Raw genomic sequence first — 13109 nt, 5'->3', positions numbered from 1 at the left:
ATACGGAGACTATAAACTCGTGGTACGTGAGACTAAGTGATGCAGTGAAAGACCTTTAACATCAGATTTGGGCAGTTGCTATTGCGAGAGAATTATCAATATTGGTAATTTGTATCAATCTGTTGCGATTTTACTGAAGACCTATCCTACATATTTTCAATAACCCACTTTTAGCATCTCGATAGTAAATGCTAACCTTTAACCCCTTACAGATTTGCTGTTCAATCAACAAAAATGGTTGGTACCCGGAGGAACACTTCTATATTGGAGCCAATCAGAAACCTTACATTTTTTGTGGAGAACGCAACTCCTCTCTACCTTCCTGCACCTCAGCTGCTAAATATTGTCTGTTTGACATAGCATCCGATCCATGTGAACACAACAATATTGCTTCTCTCAGACCTGATCTAGCTGAGAAACTTTATAATAAGCTGATGACGTTTGCTGATGCTGCCCATCCTCCTAGAGACAAGCCTTCTGATCCTGCATCGTATCCAGACTTGCACAATAGGCACTGGACAGACTGGCTCGATAAACATCCAATCTTCTAGTTCTCTGTAGTGGAGAACTCTGCTTAGTGATGTTTGTCAAAACATTTGGCTATGTCTCTGATTGATTTTTCTAATTTTCCTGACAACATAGCTTTGATTTTTTTATCGTTATGATTCGATTTTTTATAGTTGAAATAATTATTCTTAGAAATATATCAGCAGCATATTGCTAAAGTTATGTTGGAGACATGTTTATATGGTGCCTTTTCTAATTTACTGGTAACCGATAACTTGGAATATAAAAATTAATATATAGATAATAATATACATAAAATATATTATTGTCTATATATTGTATAGATAATACACGATATATTTATATGTAATATAGATATATATATTATATTTATACATAATATAAATAAAAACAAATAAATCTATATGTAATATAAATATAATATAGTATTAATAGCTACTGTGATATAGGTGCTGTTTATTAAAGTATCTGACTCGGAGATATCATCTGGCAACTAATCGCTGCCGGAGTCACTTTCAGCTTGTGACAAAGGAGTTCTTTGATAAATGTTTATGTAAAAGTTAGAGGGACAGGAAGATAAAGGCAGTGTTATCACGTAAAGAAACAGCACAAGTAAAATGTTCATGAGTGAGATGTATTGTTAATCTGGCTATTGTAGTGGCATTTGGGTTTCTTCAAGCTTGCCTACACACCTACAAAGCAGATATTTGACACACACCTGAGTTTCTGAAATGAAATTACTGATTAAATGTGATACTAGCAGTAATCAGGGTGGTGTCTGCAGTTTCTTTTATTTTTATCCGACAGAATTCTGGTGGGTTGTTAAGAAGCTGGTTTTAGGAATCATATAAAAGTTTGAAATGACATATTTTAGCGACATGGCAGGTGTGTGTATATGCATGTCATGTTTGGATGAAATCAGGCAATAATATGAAGGCTATGTGGGCTAACAGACACACCCACACATGCTAACAGATACACCCACACATGCTAACAGATGCACCCACACATGCTAACAGACACGCCCACGTATGCTAACAGACACACCCACACATGCTAACAGACACACCCACACATGCTAACAGGCACACCTACACATGCTAACAGACACACCCACACATGCTAACAGATACACCCACACATGCTAACAGACGCACCCACCCATGCTAACAGACACACCCACGTATACTAACAGACACACCCACACATGCTAACAGACACACCCACACATACTAATAGAACAACCTACACATGCTAACAGACACACCCACGTATACTAACAGACACACCCACACATGCTAACAGACACACCCACACATGCTAACAGACACACCCACACATGCTAACAGACACACGCACACATGCTAACAGACACACCCACACATACTAATAGATAAACCTACACATGCTAACACAGACACCTAAGTAAGTATATCAAGTTAGTATTTAAGTATATTGAAGTATTTAGAATAATTTTGTATATTTTAGTATATTTAATATTTGTAGTAAGCATTTAAGTATATCAAGTCAATATACTATACTTACTCTCATACTTAGAAGTTGCTAAAGTTTTAATTATTTTTGATATAAAGTATCATGGACGATCAGCTCTCAGTAACACAATTACTATCAATCTACAATTGAAATTATCCCATGTTTTATGAACTCAATTGTTTGACAAAAAATAAAATATTTTCATGATTCACAGAATAAAGAAAAAATTCTCAGATTAATTTAAAAGCTGTTTTCAGTGCTGTAATCAATAATGTACCCAATACTGTACTCAATACTGTACTCAATACAGTACTCAATACTGCACTCAATACTGTACTCGATACTGTACTCAATACTGTACTCAATACTGTACTCAATACTTTACTCAATACTGTACTCGATACTGTACTCAAATACTGTACTCAATACTGTACTCAATACTGTACTCAATACTGTACTCAATGCTGTACTCAATAATGTACTCAATACTATACTCAATACTCTACTCAATACTCTACTCAATACTCTATTCAATAATGTACTCAATATTGTACTCAATACTGTACTCAATACTGTACTCAAAACTGTACTCAATACTGTACTCAATACTGTACTCAATACTGTACTCAATACTGTACTCAATACTGTACTCAATACTGTACTCAATACTGTACTCAATACTGTACTCGATACTGTACTCAATACTGTACTCAATGCTTTACTCAATAATGTACTCAATACTCTACTCAATACTGTACTCAATACTGTACTCAATGATGTACTCAATACTGTACTCGATACTGTACTCAATACTGTACTCAATACTATTCTCAATACTGTACTCAATACTGTACTCAATACTGTACTCAATACTATTCTCAATACTGTACTCAATACTGTACTCAATACTGTACTCAATGCTGTACTAAATAATGTACTCAATACTCAATAATGTACTCACTACTATACCCAATACTGTACTCAAATACTTTTCTCAATACTGTACTCAATACTCTACTCAATACTGTACTAAATACTCTACTCAATGCTGTACTCGCTACTGTACTCGATACTGTACTCAATGCGGTACTCAATACTGTACTCAATACTGCACTTAATACTGTACTCGATACTGTACTCTATACTGTACTCAATACTGTGCTCAAAACTGTACTCAATACTGTATTCAATGCTGTACTCAATACTGTACTCAATATTGTATTCAATACTGTACTCAATACTGTAGTCAATACTGTATTCAATACTGTACTCAATACTGTGCTCAAATACTGTACTCAATGCTGTACTCAATACTGTACTCAATACTGTACTCAATACTGTACTCAATACTGTACTCAATACTGTACATACTGTACTCAATGTTGTACTCAATAATGTATTCAATACTGTACTCAATACTGTACTCAATACTGTACTCAATAATGTACTCAACACTGTACCCAATACTGTACTCAAATACTGTACTCAATACATTACTCAATACTGTACTCAATACTCTACTCATTATTGTACACAATACTGGACTCGATACTGTACTCAATACTGTACTCAATACTGTACTCAATACTGTACTCAATAATGTAGTCAATACTCTACTCAATACTGTACTCAATACTGTACTAATTACTCTACTCAATACTATACTCAATACTGTACTTAATACTGTACTCAATATTGTAGTCAATACTGTACTCAATACCGTACTCAATACTGTACTCAATACTGTACTCAATACTGTACTTACTACTCTACTCAATACTCTACTCAATGCTGTTCTCAATACTGTACTTAATACTCTACTCAATACTGTACTCAATACTGTACTCAATATTATAGTCAATACTCTACTCAATACTGTACTCAATACTGTACTCAATACTCTACTCAATAATGTACTCAATGCTGTACTCACTACTCTACTCAATGCTCTACTCAATGCTGTACTCAATACTGTACTCAATGCTGTACTCAATACTCTACTCAATACTCTACTCAATGCTGTACTCAATACTGTACTCGATGCTGTACTCAATGCTGTACTCAATACTGTACTCAATGCTGTACTCAATGCCACAGCCCCAATGTAGTCGACGTCATACAGAACTTGATGCTGTGCTTGGCGCCGTACCCAACGCTGCGTGCAAAGGCGTACACAATGATGTGGTGGACTTAACGCTTTGCGCAACACCACACACAACACTGTACCAACACTATATTCAACTGTATACTCAAAGATATATTTAGACTAGCTACAGAGAACATTCAAATCTCCAACAGCTTTGTTTATTTGATGAGATAGTGACAAATAATTATTATTTAACCAATGAGGGAATCCCTGCCAGATTTTAATGACAATCAGTAAGCTATTTTTCAACATAGCTTTATGAGCGAGTTTTTTATCATGGTACCTTTTCACTAAGTATTCAAGCAAAGCAGGTACCCCAACGTTATTACACACACAAATTTTCCAGATATGGTTGTAAACCTTTGGTAAACTCTCATTTAAAACAGTAACTGAGTGAAGATCGGCTGGGATCTAATGTGAAAACAATTTCTCAATGTACAATGGGTAAAATCACTAATATTTGCAACCACCACATTTTAAAACAGCCAAGTGTGGTTTAATTTTGTTTACAGATTCCTTAATCTAGTGCGATACAAAAAACAAGAATTTGCTAGCCAAATGCGCTTTGTTATTGATCTTTCTTCTTTGTATTGTTATTGCTCTTTGCATTATTCAGTCACATGATATGGTAATATTGATCATAGCTCATGAGTTTCATTGTATTTGTTAAGTGAACTAGTGAACTGCAAAGTGAGCGAATGAAGTGAGCTGGTCGAAGTTCGCTACTACATTATAGTAATATCAGCTAGTATTTGGTTCCTCGTGTTCTGACTCTTCTGGGTGCAGGTTAGTCACAGATTCCACTATTAGAAAGCAGACCTGTATTCTCTAGTTGCAAGTTCGGGCGGCAAATGTTAGGTGACTAGTTATGAACACTTTGGGGTTTGGTGGAGGTGTAAGCCCCCCAGTGGAGTTCGGGGCAGCATCCCAAAGCTTTGGATCTTTTAAGCATCAACAACATCAAGCTATTCATCAATGCAATCAATTGTAAGCATCAAAATCTACATAAATATATTGTTTATAGTTCATGGAAGGCAAACCTTTTTTTCATTTAACAAGCGATAATAAAATTATGATATAAAACTCAGGACTCTACAGATTTTTGTAAGGGACATTGACAGAACAAGAGCAATTACTTTTTATTGCACTAGCTTTCGTTCTGTCAATGTGTCCATGGCAGAAATCTTTCACAATTGGTTCTGAATCTATTTCAACATCTTTATATAATCATGTGTAGTGCTAGGATATTATTTAGACGAGCCTGCCCCAAAGGGCCCCTCATCGATGTTTTGATTCGGTTATGTTACGATATAAAAATTCAAGTTTGGGGCCTTCTTCACACCTCCACTATAAACAATAAAGTTCTTGTTTCCAAAAAACCAAAAAACTTCCCAAGTGTTAACAAAGTCTCACAAACTCACTCATTTGGCGAGATCACCTCGTAGACAATATACAACGCTAGTTGCTAGTAAGTTAGTTGTTGGAAATTCCAAGTGAATAAGCTTTAAACTCCAATTCTTAGTACTTTATCTTGCTGTTGTTCATTTTTGTCTTTTGCTCTAGTTTGCTGTGAACAGCCCTGACTGATGTAAATACAGTTCATATCTTTCATATACCTTTAGTGCATGTGTATCCTGAAATGTAAAGAAAGTTAGTAAGTGTGCATATTACAAACTCCTACAGGTTATACTAGAGGAAGGATGCTGCGATCGAGTGCATGTCAACTTCTGGTATTACTGCTTTTGGTGGTTGAAGGAGACACGAGAAAAGCCAAACCTAACATTGTAATTGTAGTCGCAGACGATATGGTAAGTTAAAAGGATTGTAGAAACTATGGAGATAATAGCTGTGATGTGCCATATACACAACTGGTAGCTGCTGGTATTTCCCCATGTTCTTTCCTCTCTGAACGTATGAACTTACTTTGTATGATAGTTTTTTCCTATGTTACGTATATTTACCTTCTTCTCTGAATGAATGTACTTACCTTACATGGTATCTTTATAGAGACTCAATTCTTTATATGTTACTCTATTGTTTAGGTCTTCTTGCAAACAATATTCATAAAATACATTGTTGATTGTATCTAGGGCTACACTGATGCCGGGTTTCATGGGGGAGACCAGATACCCACCCCTCATATAGATAAACTAGCTCATGAAGGAATCATACTAGATAACTACTACACTCCTATGATATGTACGCCATCAAGAGCTGCCCTACTCACTGGAAGACATCCTATGCAACTTGGATTACAACATGGTGTTGTAGGAACAACAACTCCATATGGGTTGGGGCTCAATGAGACCCTCCTACCTCAATACCTGAAAAAGTATGGCTATGCCACTCATATGGTCGGAAAGGTTGGTTTTATTTGCACACCAAATAATGGTACACACATTTAATAGTTCTCTGTTTCCGTTCCATGTTTTCAGCTGGTTTTGTCTATTTCTGCCTTCTAAATCCCTCACCAGATGTACTAACAAATAAGCGTGTGTGTGAGATGGGAACTTTAATCTTGTTATTGTAGTGACATTTGGAGTCTTTCAATCTTGTCTACACACCAACAAAGTGGGGATTTGACACTCAAATTGGCTTTTAAAATGGAAAAAATCATTATTGTACTCATATGGACAGAGGGACAGGGGCGAGTTTTAGGAATTCAGATATAGTATTCTATCCTTTCTGTGTTTCCAGTGGCATTTAGGCTCATACAAGCTTGCCTTCTCCCCGATTCAGCGAGGATTTGATACCCATTTCGGGTTTTGGGCAGATAAGACAGATTACTTCAGTCATGAAAATGGAGGAAACATGGTGAGTAGAATAGCAGCAGAAAGTCATTTGGCAATTTGTTGTCTTCAAAGATTGTGAGCAGCGTCAAAACACTTTCAAATCTTGTCAAATTTCAGCTGGTAGACAAAAATTTATATTCTACTCATTATCGGTTGTTATGGTTTGTTCATATCATAAAGTTTGGATATCAGGTTGACTGATAGTAGGTTACTACATGCCGCTTCTTTGGCTGATTGCATGTCTGGTTATACCCTGTCTTTAATCCTTTTTAAACAGAATGCATCTAAAGTCATTGGACTGGATTTCTGGGAGAACTTCAAGGTAGCAAGGAAATACAATGGCAGTTATGGCACTAAGTTATTTGGGAACAGAGCTGTTGATTTGATCATGAGTCATAACCAGTCTAAGGTGAGTCATAAGGGTAGTTATGGTACTGAGTTATTTGGGAACAGAGCCGTCGAATTGATCATGAATCATGACCAGTCTAAAGTAAGTCATAATGATAGTTATAGTACTGAGTTATTTGGGAACAGAGCTGTTGATCTGATCAAAAATCATAACTAGTCTAAGGTGAGTCATAATGGTAGTTATGGTATTGAGTTATTTGGGAACAGAGCTGTTGATTTGATTATGAGTCATAACTAGTCTAAGGTGAGTCATAATGATAGTTATAGTAATGAGTTATTCGGGAACGGAAAGGTTGATTTGATCATGAGTCATAACTAGTCCAACATGAGTCATAAGGGTAGTTATTGTACTGAGTTATTTGGGAGCAGAGCTGTTGATCTGATCAAAAATCATAACCAGCCTAAGGTGAGTCATAACGGTAGTTATGGTACTGAGTTATTTAGGAACAGAACCCTTGATTTGATCATGAGTCATGACCAGTCTAAAGTAAGTCATAATGATAGTTATAGTAATGAGTTATTTGGGAACGGAAATGTTGATCTGATCATGAGTCGTAACTAGTCTAAGGTGAGTCATAATGATAGTTATGGTATTGAGTTATTTGGGAACAGAGCTGTTGATCTGATCATGAGTCATAACTAGTCTAAGGCGTGTCATAATGGTAGTTATGGTACTGAGTTATTTGGGAGCAGATCTGTTGATTTGATTATGAGTCATAACTAGTTTAAGGTGAGTCATAATGATAGTTATAGTAATGAGTTATTTGGGAACGGAAAGGTTGATTTGATCATGAGTCATAACTAGTCCAACGTGAGTCATAAGGGTAGTTATTGTACTGAGTTATTTGGGAGCAGAGCTGTTGATCTGATAAAAAATCATAACCAGCCTAAGGTGAGTCATCAGGGTAGTTATGGTACTGAGTTATTTGGGAACAGAACCCTTGATTTGATCATGAGTCATGACCAGTCTAAAGTAAGTCATAATGATAGTTATAGTAATGAGTTACATATTTGGGAACGGAAATGTTGATCTGATCATGAGTCGTAACTAGTCTAAGGTGAGTCATAATGATAGTTATGGTATTGAGTTATTTGGGAACAGAGCTGTTGATCTGATTATGAGTCATGACTAATCTAAAGTAAGTCATAATAGTAGTTATGGTAAGTAGATATGTGAGTACCTTGCATAAGTTTGTGTCAATCTAAATGTGCTACTTGAAGCATCAGACTACATTGTCTGTCACTTGTCAGAAGTCTTTGGACACATTAGTCTGTTAGCTGTCACATTTTTGCGTTTACAATAAATTTGATTGTTTTCGCTCAGCCTGTCTTCCTGTACTTGGCACACCAAGCAGTACATAATGGAATTGGTCCACAGCCTCTTAAAGCTCCTCAAGAATATCTTGATAGATTTAAGTTCATTCAGCATGATGGAAGACGGCGCTACGCAGGTCAGTAGGTGCATAAATTCCTAAAGACACAAGTTAGTAGGTACACAGGTTAGTAGATACACAGGTTATTATATATACAAATAAGTAGATATGTAAGTTAGTAGATGCACAGGTAGATACCCTGTTTGGAAAGTACCTTCACTATTAAATACATAAACAGCAGCTACACATATTTGAAAGCAGGCAATAAGGGTGAACATTAATAGATACAGCTCTTGAGTACAGAAACCAACAGGAGCTAAAGTTAACCAGTTGTTGCATGTATTACAGCTATGCTCTCAGTGTTAGACGACTCCATAGGAAACCTGACTGCAGCTCTAAAGAAGAGTGGAATGTATGAGAACACAATTCTCATTTTCACTACTGATAATGGTGGTCCAGCTGATGGCTTCAGCGCCAATTATGCATCCAACTGGCCACTGCGGTATGCAAGTATAATATTTAATTTTTTTGGTACTTGAAAAAAATATTTGTAAGAAATGTCTGTGTAAGCAAGCTGTTTGATAACAGAAGTACAAGACAGATTTCACTTGTTTCATATTAGGAGGCTAAGGTTTAAGGTTGGTTCAGACTATATCGCCGTATTTTGGCGTTGATGCCACAAAACTTCGTTGATCGTCGATGATAACGATGTTCACACAATCACATACCCATCCGCGTTTGCATCAAAAAATACTTCAAAACGACGTGTTTTTATTTATCTTTTTCAATTTTTGCGAAGAACCCTTTTTGTTCTTGCGGGCTGGAATCAAAAGATAGTCCCGCAGCGACTATCATAAACAGATATGAGTAAATCATTATCAGCGATTGCGAATTACCATGGCCAAAATAGTTCACATTTGAAACGCGATCGTAGATGCTCGGCAAAATGTCAGGAAAGTTTGACAGCTTCAAATTTTTACGATGTGTCCGCGATGCTTCATCGATGCCATCAATTCACGGTTCACATAATTGATGATGAACGCCAAAAGGGAAATGCTGACAAACGGCGATATAGTGTGAACCGGCTTTTATGCATCACAATTTTTTTGAATTTGAATTACAAACTTTTTTGAATTTCAGTCTAAAGCTTTTCCACTCCATTTTTGCCATTTCCCTTTTAAACTTTTCCTTTTTTCAAAATCAGTTAAGTTATGAAAATCTATATATACAGTATATACATAAACAGTATGTATAGACCTATACAGTATGTACATAAAAGTTGTGACACATTTGTTCATTTAGAGGCTGCAAGTTTACTAACTGGGAAGGGGGTGTGAGAGCTGTCTCCTTCATACACAGTCCATTGCTTAAGAACCCTGGTACTACTTCCCATCATCTCATGCACATATCTGATTGGCTACCAACTATTATGGCTGCTATAGGTAACACTCCAATTTTCCTTTGTATTAAAGCAAAAACTGTACATGATACTCAAAACAATATTATCTCCAGATCTATGATATTTAGCATATCTATGATATGGCCTAAACATGGATTAGTTGTACACTCTATGAAATATTATTTCACTCAATGGAATAGTTGTACGCTTAATGAAATTGTTGGACACACTATGGAATAGGAGTACACCCTATGGAATAGTTGGACACTCTATAGAAAGGTTGCCCACTCTATGAACTAATTATACATTATACAGAATAGACATACTCTTTCTGAAGCTATTGCACACCTAATAAATTAAATATTACCGGTATAAACATAATATAACGAACTCCTTGGTTTATTATGAAACTAAATGAATGCACAGCGTTACACGAGTAACAAAAAAGTTTTTGCACAAAAGTTTATTTTTAATTAGCTCAGGTTCTTTACCCCTCAGTTTTCTTTCAGTAACTTAAGTTAGTCTAAATTTTATAAAAATAGGATCTGTGTCTGTCCCTCTGAAGCGAGCGTTAGCAAAAAAGATTGCATCATGATCTGTCCTACAATCATGATCTTTAAGCGTGCTAGGTGAAGCGTGAAGCATGTGATTTTAACCGATCGGCACTAACGATTGGCCAGCTCATAAGTATGTGCACAACTATTCCTTAGTAATGCCAGTTGGGTGCCAGTTTAATGGATAGCACGTCTGTCCGCAGGATTTTTCAATCCTAAAACTTTGTCGCTATAACTGGTCACACAAACGACAGACCCTAAACCACAAACACTGAGATTTATATTTCATTAAAGATAATTGTCTATACTCTTTGGAATAGCTGAATTTTCTATAGAATAGACACCCTTTGCAAAACAGCTACACACCGTAACAAATAAAATATCATAAACATAGTATAACAAGATTTTGGGTTTAGTGTCTATTAATTACTACGGAATGATGGTTGCAGGAGAGAAACTACCAAAGAATATTGATTACTATGGAGTAGATCAATGGCCGTCTATACAGTTCAACGCCCCCTCTGCTCGTAATGAAGTCATGCATAACTATGATGATGGAGCAGGGGCTATCAGATACGGAGACTATAAACTTGTGGTATGTGAGACTAAGTGATGCAGTGAAAGACCTGTAACATCAGATTTGGGCAGTTGCTACTGGGAGAGAAATATCAACATTGCTAATTTGTATCAATCTGTTGCGATTTCACTGGAGAATGTTTCATTAAATTGTCCTACATACATGTATGTTTAATAATTTACTTTTAGCATCTTGATAAGCTATACTAAGTTTTAAAATTTCACAGATTTGCTGCACAAACAAAATGAATGGTTGGTATCCGGAGGAGCACTTCTACATTGGAGCCAATCAGAAACCTTACATTTTTTGTGGAGAACGCAACTCCTCTCTACCTTCCTGCACCTCAGCTGATAAATATTGTCTGTTTGACATTGCATCCGATCCATGTGAATACAACAATATTGCAATGCTCATGCCTGAGTTAGCTGAGAAACTGTATAATAAGCTGATGATGTTTGCTGACGCTGCCCAGCCTCCTAGAAACAAACCTTCTGATCCCGCATCGTATCCAGACTTGCACAACGGACACTGGACAGACTGGCTCGATAAACACCCAATTTTTTAGTTTTTTGTGGTGAAAAATGCTACTTAGTGATGTTTATAAGATGTGATGGCAAAGCATCCAGCTATGTTTATGATCAATTTGTCTTATGCTATTTGAACCAATTAAAAATAATTTGATATATATTTATAAATATTTTTATAAATAAACATTCTTTTTGAAAGATTTTTTCAAAATTTATGTCAGCGAGCATTTCACAATCTATTTGAAAGTTTACTGCCAAATATGAAATTTTGATTGACTGTTAAATTATCATTAAATGATTTCATATTCCACCTTTCGAAATGAGTTTCTGACCACAACAATCATTCCAGAACGACGTTCAATGATTGAGTTGTTTGAAATGGCCTTTTATTTGCAAACGATGTCAATTATTTTCAAATTTAGGAAATGATTATTTTAAACATTTGCATTATTTTCCACCATAAGCTGTATGTAAAAAGAACAGGTAATATTTGCACATAAGTGCAATGAATTTTTTATCAATACTTTTTAATAGAGATAGCTGAATTGAAAAGTGTAGTGCTGTATCTATAGCATTTACTAAATTAGCCATGTTTTTTCAATTTTTGTTGTAACATCAATAGGTAACCAGTATGAACAGCCAGCATGAATAACCAGTAAAACAATACACTACTGAACTACACAGAATACAGTCAGTAAGAAGCAAACCTCAACGAAGATTCCCTTATAAAAGTTGAAACCTGAAGATAATGAGAAAGTGTCAGATAGGCTACAAAGGTTACAGAGATGTAGCAGCAGATTTCCTCAGCTTATCTCAAAAGTGTTTGAAATGTGAATCTTTTTGGCATCCAACACAAAAGAGTTCTTAATTTTATGCTCAAACTATGATTTGCTTGAAATCTGAGACATTGGAAAACAAGGTTGGAGTATGCTGTAGCTGAATTGTAAATACTGTCTGCAATTTCTCTAGGGTGTTTTTTAATTTCCATTCTCTGACTGAAAGGAGCCATGATACTGACAAAAGGTAGTAAGTATCCATGACAGTTCAACGGAATAACGACTAACATTGTGTGGCGGCCATCAAACTGTGGTTGAGGAAAAGGTTGTCTATAGAGTTGTATTTAATTGAAGGATTAAATCCTTATGAGAAGGGATGGGGAGAGGTTTTACAGCACTTTTAAGTTCCTTAGACAGAGGACAATGTGTTATTATTTTACTGTGAAGGTCTTTGTGGTATAATGACAAAGTGTTATTGTACCATAACCTATGTACATGTAGGTCTCTAGGCTCTGACAAAATCATCATCAACAAA

At 35.9% G+C, this 13109-nt stretch overlaps 2 protein-coding genes across 2 annotated transcripts; both read left to right on the top strand.

Moving 5' to 3' along the window:
* The first annotated feature begins 1406 nt into the window (after positions 1–1406).
* Positions 1407–4130, top strand: LOC137388249 (uncharacterized). Its single transcript, XM_068074748.1, has 2 exons — positions 1407–1413; positions 3724–4130. The coding sequence occupies exons 1-2, from the start codon at positions 1407–1409 to the stop codon at positions 4128–4130; spliced, it is 414 nt and encodes a 137-aa protein (XP_067930849.1).
* An 809-nt stretch (positions 4131–4939) lies between these two features.
* On the top strand, positions 4940–12298 carry LOC137387509 (arylsulfatase J-like). The gene is made up of 10 exons (XM_068073951.1): positions 4940–4954; positions 5852–5976; positions 6259–6531; positions 6866–6982; positions 7238–7369; positions 8693–8819; positions 9090–9243; positions 10044–10183; positions 11144–11289; positions 11498–12298. Exons 2-10 carry the CDS (start codon positions 5869–5871, stop codon positions 11834–11836), a joined length of 1536 nt encoding a protein of 511 aa, XP_067930052.1. The 5' UTR covers positions 4940–4954; positions 5852–5868; the 3' UTR covers positions 11837–12298.
* Positions 12299–13109: the final 811 nt, after the last annotated feature.

This window comes from Watersipora subatra, chromosome 2 (assembly GCF_963576615.1).
Source record: "Watersipora subatra chromosome 2, tzWatSuba1.1, whole genome shotgun sequence".
Lineage (NCBI taxonomy): Eukaryota > Metazoa > Bryozoa > Gymnolaemata > Cheilostomatida > Watersiporidae > Watersipora > Watersipora subatra.
This window is presented reverse-complemented; position numbering and strand designations above follow the sequence as displayed.